Genomic DNA, 13,735 nt, shown 5'->3' on the forward strand with positions numbered 1-13,735 from the left:
GAGGAAACAGTATCGACAGTAAAGCAAGACTGGTCTCGTCGGTCAGCAGTTCGCAATCGTTTTCAAGATGGATCCAACTTTACAAATCGATCGTCCGCAAAACGTTCTCGCACTGAATGTGACCGGTGCGGTTCCTGGAATCACGTTGGAAACTATCCCCGTTGTCCTGCTCTTGGATCACGATGCCACCAGTGCGGAGTAACCGGCCATTTTTCACGGAAATGCCGGAGAGTGGAGGGACGCAAGACAACTTGGAGACGCTCATCTAAGGAGGCTAACGTGGTTTCGGAAGCTGAAGGTTGGATTGAGGAAATGCCTCGTCGCCCGAAACCCGAAGATATTTCAAAGGTAGAATAGTTTTTTATTTTCTTACATATGATTTGTGTGGCAGTTCAATAAAGTCAAGACATGGAAAAGAAAACATATTGAATTAATTTGACGATGATTACTTTATTGTTCCACACGTAAACAAGACTACAGAATTGGAGGAAGGATTTATTACCTGTATGATTGATCAGCTGCCCGCCGAATTTTGATTGATTCGGGTTCATCCATCAATACGGTTACAGAGCGTATCTGGAAAAATCTCATTGATGTCGGAGCGAAGATTTACAACAGGAAATCTCACTGTGACCGTAACCTTATGGCATATGCAAGTCACGATGCGTTGCGTGTGCTGGACGTCTTCGAAGCCAACACTCCAGTAAACCCGACGACACCACATACCTATGCTGAATTTTTCGTACTCGGCGGAGCAACTAAATCGTTATTAAGGAGAAGAACTTCAGAGGAACTTCGTGTGTTGAAGGTTGGACTTGCGGTTGATCATATTGAAACAAAAGAGAAGCCTTTTCCAAAGTTTCCACATGTGCAAATTAAACTGTCCAATCTGACGAATGGGCTGCTGAGTTGTTTCGTTACCAAGCTTTCAGCAAAGAACTTGGAATCATCGACGGAATTGTAGTTCGTGATGATAGAATTGTTTTGCCCTTGAAATTAATAGCGAAAGCACTTGCAATCGCGCACCGAGGCCATCCAGGTGTGGTGTCTATGCGTCGAAGCCTCAGAGAAAGGGTTTGGTGGCCTTGTATGGATAGGGACGTAACAAGTAAAATCGAAGAATGTCATGGATGTGCAGCAGTTAGCAGACAAAACCCACCTGAACCAATGAAACGGACGGGCATGCCAGAACGAGCCTGACAACAAATAGGAATTGACTTTTTTTCAGCGAAAGAATATGCGACATTCCTAGTAATAGTCGACTATTTCAGTCGGTATCTTAAGGTAATAGAGATGAAGGGAATAACTGCTGCGAAAACTATTGAGGCACTAGAGAAAGTATTCATCGAACAAACCTACCCAGAAGCGATCCGTAGCGACAATGGTCCGCCCTTCGCTAGTGAAGAGTTTGCTCAATACTGTTTGAGTAAGAATATTCGGCTCATCCACACCATTCCATACTGGCCGCAAATTAATGGGATGGTGGAGCGGCAGAATCAAGGCGTTTTGAGAGCATTACGCATTGCCAGGGCTACTGGGGTGGATTGGCGCAAAGCTATCCGGGATTATGTACATATGTACAACACCACACCGCATTCTATGACAGAGAAGGCACCATTGGAATTGCTTATGGGGCGACCAGTGAAAGACCTACTTCCCTCACTGCGGACGGAACCTACAATACTTCGAGATGAAGGAGTAAGGGATAACGAAGCCATGAAGAAACTTAAAGGGAAGCTTTATGCGGACGAACATAGACACGCGAAATCATCGAGCATTGAAATAGGTGATTTTGTCATACTGAAGAGCTATGAAAGCGGAAAGTTGGAGCCAAACTTTCAACTGGACCGCTTCAAGGTAGTTGAGCGTACTGGTAATGACGTGATTGTAGAAAGCGAAGAAGGTGTGCAATATCGCAGATGTGTAACACACTTGAAAAAATGGCCGAAAGCAACACATACGTACACAGAGCACCGGGTATCTGAAAACGAACCAGAGCAGGGTCCGAAACCGTCAAATTTGCCGGGAACAAAGAAGTCGGAAGGAAAGCGTGGATCAGGAGAAAACACACTACAGGAGCCGTCATCTAAACGTCCAATCAGAATGACGAAAAAACCATCACGATTCAATGTTTAAGTAACTTTTGAATGTTATTTAATGCAACTTCACGTGGAAATAAATGTTTATATGCGACTATTTTTTTCTTTCTTCATTTTCTTTGGACTAGGAGAGGGATGTAGAGTTTAAGTTTTGATATTTATTTAATGGGTAGATTAAAATATTAACTGGGTATACTTCAGTAAGCGTGTATGTGGAGAGTATCGTAGTCATCGCGCGAGCGTGGTGTAGAAAAGCGTATGCGCTGCTGGTGGCGCTCGAGATACAGCGTCACTTGACTGTAGACTATACTAGCAAACGGACGTGGTAAAACTCGTGGAGCCAAACGACGATAAGGAATTGGCAGACTGTACACTGGACATACTAAAACAACTTTTTGAAGAAAGTCCAGGAAGAGATCCTGATGGGGATCCGAAAAGAATTCCTGGAAGAGCTCCAGGTAGAATTATTGAAGCAGCTTCAAGAGAAAATCCTGAAAGGACTCCACAAGAAAATCCTGGAAGAGCTCTTGAGGAGGATCTACAGGAGTAATTTCTGGCGGAGCCCCAAGAAGATTTTTTTTGGAGAAATTACAGGCAGGAATCCTGGAGAAGATCCAAGAAGAATTTCATAGATTCATCCTGAATTTCCACAGGAATTCATTCTGGATTAGAGGTGTGCGCCGGTCCGATATTTAGCGGCGGCGGCGTTTGTCAGAATTTTGATCGGCGGTAGCGGCGTTATCGGCGTCACGCCGAAAGCCATTTCAGCCGGCGGCGACGTGATTCGGCGTGACGATTTTTTGTTACATTTCTTTGAGTTTTTTTTATATTTGAAGAATCTTTCGAATTTCTCCTAAAAAATCAGATAAACTTCTCCAGAAAATTCTTTAAGTTTTTTTCCAAAATATTCGTTTGAAAATAATTTTCGGATTTTCCAAGATAAATACTTTAAAGATTCGAGAATTCTTTGGAATTACCAATGGAAGCTCTTTGTCGAAATTTACATGGGGAATTCTCCAAAACTTTCACTCCACTTGGAACTTTGTTCTAAATTTCTAAAGGAAAATGTTCGGAATATCCATGGAAAGATTCTGTTGAGTTTCTGTTGAGTATTTTCTTGTAATACACATAGAAAACTCTTCATAATTGTAGAAGAATGCGGCTGTTAGAAAAGGTGTTCGAACGTTGGCTTGCTCAGTCTAAAATAATTAGGACGGATAGTTTGGCACGACCAACGGTAAAACAGAAAGTTCTTCATAATATCCGCAGGAAACTCTAAGGAGTTGTCAAAGGAAACCTTTTGGAATTTTCGCGAGAAATTCTCCGATATTTCAACGGGAAGTTCTTTATAATTTCCTCGGAAGATTGTTCAAAATACAGATTTCAGTGAAAAAAAACTTTGGATTTCAACCAAAAATTGCACGGAAATTATTGAATTCATCTTTTTATTTCTACAAGATATTTTTTGTACAGTAGACGTTCGATAACTGCAATGCTTTTAAACTGCAATTCGATAATTGCAACAGTTTTGAAGTTATCGGACCGCTGAGCTTTTGGGCGCCATTTGGTCTTTCTGCCAATGGGTAAACAACTGTTTCAGTCAAATTACCAGTTCAGTCGAATGTTCCTTTCGACCAAACTACATTTTCGGTCAAACCATTTTCGACCTAATGATAGTTTAAGATAAAAGTTCAGTTTAGTTCGGCTAAATAGACTTTGGCTAAATTAATTTTGGCCTAAAGTCCAGTGTCGACTTAAAAAGTAGAGAGGTAACGGAATTTCGTTCAAAAGGCGATTCCGCCAAATGAGTGGTCATGTTTGACCATATTACATGTTCAGTAATTGATATTTGCCGAATGACATTTTCGGAAAAATGGCCAAACGGCATTTCGGCCTAATGACTTCTTCGACCAAAGGACATGTTGGGGCAAACGGCTTTTCGGTCAAATTAGCAGTTCGGTCGTATGTGGCCATTTTGGCCAAGCTCCTACAAATATGAAAGATTTTCTGTGTAAATTTCGAAGAATACTCAACAGAAACTTTCGCGTGTATTCCGAATATTTTCCTGTAGAAATTTGGAACAACTTCCCGTGGAAATTTTGAAGAGATTTTCATGTAAAATCCGAAGAATTGTCCGCTGAAATTCAAAACAACTTTCCTTGGGAAATCCATAGAGCTCTTCTTGGTAATTCCAAAGAATTCTCGAACGTTGAAAGTAGTTCTCGTGGAAAATCTAAAAATAATTCCCAAATAAATGAACGAAACTTTCGACCACATGGCGCTTTCTGGAAAATGACCATTTCGGCCAATTGAGCTATTCGGTCAACCGATTTTATTAGCCAAAGAAACTCTTTGATGAACTAACATTTTTGGCCAAATAACTCCAGGCTACCTTTATAAATTTCTACACGATTTTTTTTCTCCGTTTTTACGGAAAGTTTTTCGAAAATTTCAAGAAAATCATTGCTAACTTCACGAAAAATTCTCTTAAGAAACTTCGTAATTTCCAGTGAAAATTCTTCGGACTTCTTCAAATTTGAATCTGTGGAGAAAATTATAGGTCAGCGCCGTGACAAATCTTAAGCGGCGGCGTGCCAAAAACTGCCGGCGGTGGCGACGTGGCGTGGTGGCGCACACCTCTATTCTGGATTCCTCCAAGAATTTATTCCTAATTTCCCCAGATTCCGCCAGGAATTCATTCTTATCCACAGACATTCATTCTGAATTCCCTCGGGGATTCATTTTAAATTTCCCCGGAAATTCATTCTGAATTACCCCGGAAATTCATTCCGAATTCCCCCAGGAATTCTTTCTGAATTCACCCAGAAATTCATAATGCTTCCCGCCAGGAATTCATTCTGAATTTCAATCTGATTCCCTTCCGAAATTCATTCTGATTTCCCCCGGGGTTCATTCTCAATATCCCCAGGAATTCATTTATATTTCCCCCAGTGATTCAGTCAAAACTCCCATAAAAACTCATTCTAAATTCTCCCAGCAATTCATTCTGAATTCTCCAAGAAATCCCTCCTGAATTAACCATGTTGGAGTTCTTTCAGGAAGTCGCACAGGAATTTCTCCGAAAATTCTTCATGAAGCTCCACCAGAAATCTCTACTAGAGTTCTTCCAGGATTCCGTCCTGATTTCACCAAGGAATGTCTCCTGGAGAAACTATTTCCGTTGTACTTGTACGAACAAAATATCACAAGTCAGTCGAAAAGCTGCTTGGTGCTGTTTGGGTGAACCCCGACCAAATATAAGTCGGTAATTTTATGTTTGGTCCACGTAATCGAAAAATGAATTTTCTCGACTAAATGTTGTGGCGAGGGATGTAATAAAGTGCTGATTTGACGTGAAATTACATACAAAAACCGATTACATCAGTTTTTAAGGTACGTTTAACGAAGTTACGTCGCAGCAAATTAATATATTTTTTGATATTTGGGGTTGCTTAGATTTTATTAACTTCTTAACCTTAGTAAGATGTTGGGGTCAATATGACCCAAAACGAAACTTCAAAGTAGAATAACTTTTTACCTGATAATCCGATCGTTCTGAAATTTCTTGACTTTTAATATTTTGTGGAAATGAAGCATCTGACATGAAACAAGTATTTTAAGGTGCAACAGGAACGACCCCACAAAAAAAAGTTACGAATAAGATATTAGGGTCATATTGACCCAGAAATGTAAATGCTTATAAACAGTCAAATTATTACCGAATTACAAAGTTTATATACCGTTCGAAAGATAAACTCATCAATTTTTTGGGTATGTGGTGATATCCTGGTTCTGGAGACAATGGCCACCGGGAAACGACTTCCACGGGGACCTTGTCGGTCATATAAGGGGAGCAGAAAAATCGCTCCATATATACCATTCGATCGCCAATTCTTCATAAATTCTCTTAAAACGGTATTTTTGGTCCATGAGAGGGCTTCCGACGAAAGTGGCCACTCCTGGTACATGCTAGGTGCCCCCGGGGAACCCGCAGGAGGGGACATTTCCGTTTTTGCACCAAAGTATGCCGTGCGGCGACTCGGCATTTTTCTTTTTTCACGTCAAAAAATATTTTTCCCTACTTTGAAGTTTTATTACTAATAACTTATACCTAGGGTAAAAGACCCAATAGTGGAGGAACTAAGCACGTTCCCCCACTGTTTCTTCGCTTACACCACATCTATATCTCATTTCACTTACCTTAAGTACGCATTCAACACCCCATCAATTATATTTTGAACGAAAAGTATTCCAAACGCTGCAGAAACCATTCTTGTTGCCTAAAATTACACCTCCAATTATTGGTGCAGTGTTCCAATAGTTGCGGTATTTTTTAATTTGTGTTCCTATAGTTGCGAATCTCATTGTTTTCTTATGGGACTCGCAACTATTGGAACACTACCGCAACTATTGGTGCAAAGCCAAGTAAAAGATATGGTAATTTAGTGATACTTTACCTATTTGGAGGGATTTTCTAATCTGTTTTCTTTTATTTCGAATAATGACAGGTCAACAAATTGATAGACAATATGGCTTGCTGCGTTGCATACGTAGATTTAGTTTAAATAACAGTACCGCAACTATAGGAACACCCACGACTATCGGATCTTTTGCCCTATTTAAAATAAAATGAATCAGTGGATACAAACTAGAAGTTTATACCCGAGCAGCTTCTGAGCTGAGGTAGTGAATCAGTGAACGACTTGTAGCTCTTCCTTTTATTCCTGAACACCGGAAGTCAAAACCGAGAGGTGATAAATGCTGGATCTTCGTGTTCCTGAATGGTATATGGCGAAGGAAATCCGTTTGGAGATGAAATCTGCAGTAGTCGTTGGTATAATCTCAACATAAAGGTAAACAGCTTTCCATGTTCTGCTGGAATAGTAATATGTCGGTAAGTTTTTCCTCTCACGACTCCCTTTATTACAAATCACTTTAATGCCGTCCCATATCAGTTTAGTTCCGTCCAATATCAGTTTTAGTCAATAACGTGGCGACCAACAAAAGAATCTATTAATTATTTTAAAAACTAGAATTGTTTGCTTGCAAGTCTAGATTCTGATAAAGAAATGACTTGTCTGGGTCAATGTGTCACCGCCAGCACAGTGGGAATGGCATCGAAAAAATACAACATGGAACAACTATATAGCACGGCACGTCGTTGATCATAACAGCAAAAACATCACAAACCACAGTCTATACAATCGTGTTAGGTATTAACTAATTTTGCAGATTTATGTGAGTTTCACCAAATTTCACAACAAAACTGTTCATAAATTGTTGATTATTTTTCAAAGAATTTCCACTATACTTGTAGAAGAAATATATTTTTTTAAGTTCATGTATTCTACCGTTGTCCTCTTTCTAGTCATACATCGTAGCTATATTCAACTGGCATATGAGTCAATTCCCCGTATCCATCGAATCCTACTTTAGCAATATTTCACATCTTTTCTCTCTACCCAACTATGTGTATCGAAATTGAACAACAGTCGATCGCGTTTGAATCACAAACATGTGCTTCTGCCTGTCGTATTGAGGCGGGTTTGCTTCTGCTACGACAATAGAGGCTTGTTTGCAACCGTTTGATCATTTATTCATCCACTTAGAATTCATTTGTTGATCAAAATCATTATCATATCAGGGGGGAAGGGGAATTTAATTTCTTTTTGCTCTTTTTTCGTTTCAGAGAGCGAGCAAAGGCGCTTAAACCTAGGCTATTAGCCAGGGCAAGGCTAATACCTTCGCCCCATCCGAAGAAAATCATCGGCAAGGATAATGGAGTGACATAAATTTCTTAGCAAAGTCACTCCCAACGTATTTCCACAAATTTTCTATCATTTGCTTATAATGATACTCCTAAACCACATACCCTACCCACCATCCAATTCCTTGACATCTATGAGGGCGTCGGTGAGTCGCTGGCCTCTCGTTAATTATTATTTATTATTTATTCAGACTAAGGCCGAAGTGGCCTGTGCGGTATATAAGAGTCTTCTCCATTCGGCTCGGTCCATGGCTACACGTCGCCAACCACGCAGTCTACGGAGGGTCCGCAAGTCATCTTCCACCTGATCGATCCACCTTGCCCGCTGCGCACCTCGCCTTCTTGTGCCCGTCGGATCGTTGTCGAGAACCATTTTCACCGGGTTACTGTCCGACATTCTGGCTACGTGCCCGGCCCATCGCAGTCGTCCGATTTTCGCGGTGTGAACGATGGATGGTTCTCCCAACAGCTGATGCAATTCGTGGTTCATTCGCCTCCTCCACGTACCGTCCGCCATCTGCACCCCACCATAGATGGTACGCAGCACTTTCCTTTCGAAAACTCAAGAGCGCGTTGGTCCTCCACGAGCATCGTCCAGGTCTCGTGTCCGTAGAGGACTACCGGTCTTATTAGCGTTTTGTAGATTGTCAGTTTGGTACGGCGGCGAACTCTATTCGATCGGAGCGTCTTGCGGAGTCCAAAGTACGTACGATTTCCAGCCACTATGCGTCTCCGAATTTCTCTGCTGGTGTCATTTTCGGCAGTCACCAGTGAGCCCAAGTACACAAATTCTTCTACCACCTCGATTTCGTCACCACCGATGCAAACTCGCGGTGGGTGGCTCACATTGTCTTCTCTTGAACCTCTGCCTATCATGTACTTCGTCTTCGACGTGTTGATGACTAGTCCGATCCGCTTAGCTTCCCTCTTCAGTCTGATGTAGGCTTCCTCCATCTTCTCAAAGTTACGTGCCATAATATCTATGTCGTCGGCGAAACCAAATAGCTGGACGGACTTATTGAAAATTGTACCACTCGTGTTAATCCCTGCTCTTCGTATTACCCCTTCCAAAGCGACGTTGAAAAGCAAACACGAAAGACCATCACCTTGCCGTAACCCTCTGCGGGTTTCGAAGGGACTCGAGAATGCCTCTGAAACTCGAACTACGCACATCACCCGATCCATCGTCGCTTTGATCAACCGTGTCAGTTTATCCGGAAATCCGTTTTCGTGCATTAGCTGCCATAGCTGGTCCCGATCGATTGTATCATATGCGGCTTTGAAGTCGATGAATAGATGATGTGTGGGCACGTTGTATTCGCGGCATTTCTGCAGTACTTGGCGAATGGCGAACACCTGGTCCGTGGTGGAGCGTTCGCCCATAAAACCCGCCTGGTACTGCCCCACGAACTCCCTTGCAGTTGGTGCTAGTCGACGGCATAAAATTTGGGAGAGTACCTTGTAGGCGGCGTTCAGCAATGTGATTGCGCGGTAGTTGCTACAATCCAGCTTATCGCCCTTTTGTAGATGGGACACACGACACCTTCCATCCACTCCTGCGGCAAAACTTCCTCCTCCCAAATCTTGGTAATGACCCAGTGCAGCGCTCTAGCCAGTGCCTCACCACCGTGTTTAAATAGCTCTCCTGGTAGTTGGTCAACCCCAGGGGCTTTGTTGTTCTTCAGCCGGCCAATCTCCTCCTGGATTTCCTGGAGATCCGGAGCCGGTAGAATTATGTCCTGCGCGCGTTCTCCCAGGTCCATCACCATACCGCCATCTTCGTCTGCCACATCGCCATTCAGGTGCTCTTCGTAGTGCTGCCGCCACCTTTGGATCACCTCACGCTCGTTCGTAAGAAGGTTCCGTTTATGTCCTTACACATATCAGGCTGTGGCACGTGGCCCTTACGTGAACGGTTCAACTTCTCGTAGAACTTTCGTGTGTTATTAGCGCGGTACAGTTGCTCCGTTTCTTCACGGTCTCGATCTTCCTGCTGGCGCTTTTTCCTCCGGAAAATCGAGTTTTGTCTGTTCCGCGCCTGTTTATATCGTGCCTCGTTCGCCCTCGTGCGGTGTTGCAGCAATCTCGCCCATGCTGCATTCTTCTCTTCCACTAACTGCTCACATTCGCCGTCATACCAGTCGTTTCTCTGATCCGGGGGCACCGTGCCTAGTGCAGCGGTTGCGGTGCTACCAATGGCGGATCGAATATCTCTCCAGCCATCTTCAAGAGACGCTGCGCCTAGCTGCTCTTCCGTTGGAAGTGCCACTTCCAGCTGCTGCGCGTATTCTTGGGCTAGTCTACCATCTTGTAGCCGCCCAATGTTAAGCCGCGGCGTCCGACTTCGACGCGTGTTGTACACCGTCGAGAGTTTTGAGCGCAGGCATACTGCAACGAGGTAGTGATCGGATTCAATATTCGCACTGCGGTAAGTGCGGACATTCGTGATGTCGGAGAAGAATTTACCGTCGATTAGAACGTGATCGATTTGGTTTTCCGTTTCTTGGTTAGGTGATCTCCATGTGGCCTTGTGGATATTTTTGCGGGGAAAGAAGGTGCTTCGGACTACCATTCCGCGGGAGGCTGCGAAGTTTATGCATCGTTGGCCGTTGTCATTCGATACGGTGTGCAGGCCTCTCGTTAAGTAGATGTCATATCATCATTTCCTTCCCTTTCCTAGTAACGGAGAAGATGGGCGTGGCCGGCAATGATAGCTTTCATGTTTTATCATTTTGGACCCCTAATTGGATTTCCATTGAATCCCAAATGGAAATCCATAAGCAATTGGGGTAAGAAAGGTAAAGAATATACATGACAACTATCAGTATGCAATCTACGAAATACTCCGTTACAACGCAACGCAACGCAACGCAAAGTATGCCGTGCGGCGACTCTTTCGTCATGATTTTCCACAAAATAGATTATGCGCTTGAAATCGATAATTAACTACATTGGCCACTCTTGGAGCCTATGAGGTGCCCTCGGGGAACCCGTAAAAGAGGACATTTTCGTTTTAACACCAAAATATGCCGTGCGGCGGCTCTTTCGTCATGATTTTCCACCAAACAGATGGTTATGCGCTTGAAATCGATAAGTGACCACATTGGCCACTCCTGGTACAAGCAAGGTTCTCCCGGGGAACCTGCAGGAGGGGACATTTCCGTTTTAGCACCACAATATGCCGTGCGGCGGCTCTTTCGTCATGAATTTCCACATAATAAATGATTATGCGCTTGGAGCCTATGAGGAGCCCTCGGGGAACCCGTAAAAGGGGACATTTCCATTTATACACCAATATATGCCGTGCGACGGCTCTTTCGGTGTGTTTTCCCACCAAACAGATTGTCGTGCGCTCGAAATCGATAAGTGACCACATTGGTTACATTTGGAACCTATGAGGTTCCCTCGGAGAACACGTAGAAGATGACATTTCCATTTTTACACCAACATAACATCGCATAACATAGCGACGGCTCTTTCGTCGTGATTTTCCTCCAAATAGGTGCCCTCGAAATTGATTATTGACATATTTTCCACCCTTAGAACCTATGAGGTGCCCCCAATTTTCAATAGGAAACAATAGGGCAGGATTTTGCGATTTTAATGCGAGCAAATCGGTTGAGGAAAAGTTCCTAAAAAGTGAGTGAGATTTTGTGTGCACAGACACTTTCGATGGATTCTTCTCGGCACTCCACAATTACCGAAACTGGGCCTGGGGTTCCCCCGGGTTGGTATTAGATTTCAAGAACATTACCAACTGTTTGATGGAAAATTATAGTGAAAGAGCCACTACACAGCATGTCTTAGAATAAAAATAAAAATATCTCCTTGCACAGGTTCGCCGGAAGCACTTCATAAGTTTCTAAAGTGGCCAATGTGGTCGTTAATCGATTTTAAGTGAGTGAGAATAAGCATGGAAATGTCCTCTCCTATGAGCTCCACGGCGGTACCTCGTAGGTTCCAAAATGGAAAATGTGGTCACTTATTCATTTCGGTATAAAAACGGAAATGTCACCATCATAATCTATTCTGTGGAAAATCATGGCGAAAGAGCCGCCGCACGGCATATTTTGTTGCTAATACGAAAATGTCCCTTTCTACGGGTTCCCCGGGGGCACCTCATAGGTTCCAAGAGTGGCCAATGTGGTCAATTATCGAATTCGAGCTGAATAACCATCTCTTTGATGGGAAAACACACCGAGAGAGTCGCCGCACGGCATATTTCGGTGTTAAAACGAAAATGTCCTATTCTACGGGTTCCCTGGGGGCCCTTCATAGGTTCGAGGCGTTGTCAATGTGGTCACTTATCGATTTCAAGCGCATAATCATCTATTTTGTGGCAAATCATGACGAAAGAGCTGCCGCACGACATATGTTGGTGTTAAAACGGAAATGTCCCCTTTTACGGATTCCCCGAGGGCACCTCATAGGCTCCAAGAGTGGCCAATGTGGTCACTTAGCGATTTCGAGCTGAATAACCATCTCTTTGATGAGAAAACACACCGAAAGAGTCGCCGCACGGCATATTTTGGTGTTAAAACGGAAATGTCACCTTTTACGAGTTCCCCGAGGGCACCTCATAGGCTCCAAGAGTGGCCAATGTGGTCAATTATCGATTTCGAGCGCATAATCATCTATTTTGTGGAAAATCATTACGAAAGAGCTGTCGCACGACATATTTTGGTGTTAAAACGGAAATGTTCCCTCTTACGGGTTCTCCGAGGGCACCTCATAGGCTCCAAGAGTGGCCAATGTGGTCATTTAGCGATTTCGAGCGCATTATCATCTATTTTGTGGAAAATCATAACGACAGAGCCGCCGCACGGTATATTTTGGTGCTAAAACGGAAATATCCCCTCCTGCGGGTTCCCTAGGGGCACCTTGCATGTACCAGGAGTGGCCAATGTGGTCACTTATGGATTTCAAGCGCATAACCATCTGTTTGGTGGAAAATCATGTCGAAAGAGCCGCCGCACGGCATATTTTGGTGCTAAAACGGAAATGTCCCCTCCTACGGGTTCCCCGGGGGCTCCTTGCATGTACCAGGAGTGGCCACTTTTGGACCATACATGTTTTAAGAGAATTTATGAAGAATTTGCGATCGGAAGGCATATATGAAGCGATTTTTATGCTTACCCTTATATGACCGACAAGGTCCCCGTGGAAGTCGTTTCTCGGTGGCCATTGTCTCCAGAACCAGCATATCACCACATAGCCACAAAATTGATGAATTTATCTTTCGAACGGTATATAAACTTTGTAATTCGGTTATAATTTGACTGTTTTATAAGCATTTACATTTCTAGGTCAATATGACCTTAACATCTTATTCGTAAGTTTTATCTAATATCCGAAGAAGGTTAATCGGATTATCATCGTTTTTTTTATGTATTTTTTTCGAAAAGTCAATTCAATGTGCAATAAGCACGCAGAATAACAATACAAAATAATATTATCCGTTTTGCGATTGTTATTAATATTAAAGCATGTTATTAATAATGGAACAAATAACACGGATAAAGTTGATATCACTTTCCAGGATTATTTCACGAACTTACTGTGTATGTGTAGACTATAATAGACTACCTATTCTATCAGTAGATTGTTGATGATTGTTAGCCCTTCTACATACAATAATTATACAAAAACATATTTTCACATCACGAGGTAACCATTCTCATTTGCCACCTTCCTTCCTTCCCACCAAACTCGCGGCTAACACGTTTGCTTTCGACGAATCCATTAGCGAATACAAATCTCATTTGATGGCATCGTAAATTATCTCTTTATAGTCAATGAATTCGTTAATAGCTTTTCTATTAAAACTCACTTCTGGTCACCGGCGGTAGCAGGCAGCAAAGGCGAGATT

The 13,735-nt window shown here is 42.9% G+C and overlaps 1 protein-coding gene across 1 annotated transcript; it reads left to right on the plus strand.

The window, feature by feature from the left end:
* The first annotated feature begins 1,293 nt into the window (after window positions 1-1,293).
* On the plus strand, window positions 1,294-2,136 carry LOC134222436 (uncharacterized). Its single transcript, XM_062701583.1, has one exon. It carries the CDS (start codon window positions 1,294-1,296, stop codon window positions 2,134-2,136), a length of 843 nt encoding a protein of 280 aa, XP_062557567.1.
* Window positions 2,137-13,735: the final 11,599 nt, after the last annotated feature.

This window comes from Armigeres subalbatus, chromosome 3 (genome assembly GCF_024139115.2).
Source record: "Armigeres subalbatus isolate Guangzhou_Male chromosome 3, GZ_Asu_2, whole genome shotgun sequence".
NCBI classification, from domain to species: domain Eukaryota; kingdom Metazoa; phylum Arthropoda; class Insecta; order Diptera; family Culicidae; genus Armigeres; species Armigeres subalbatus.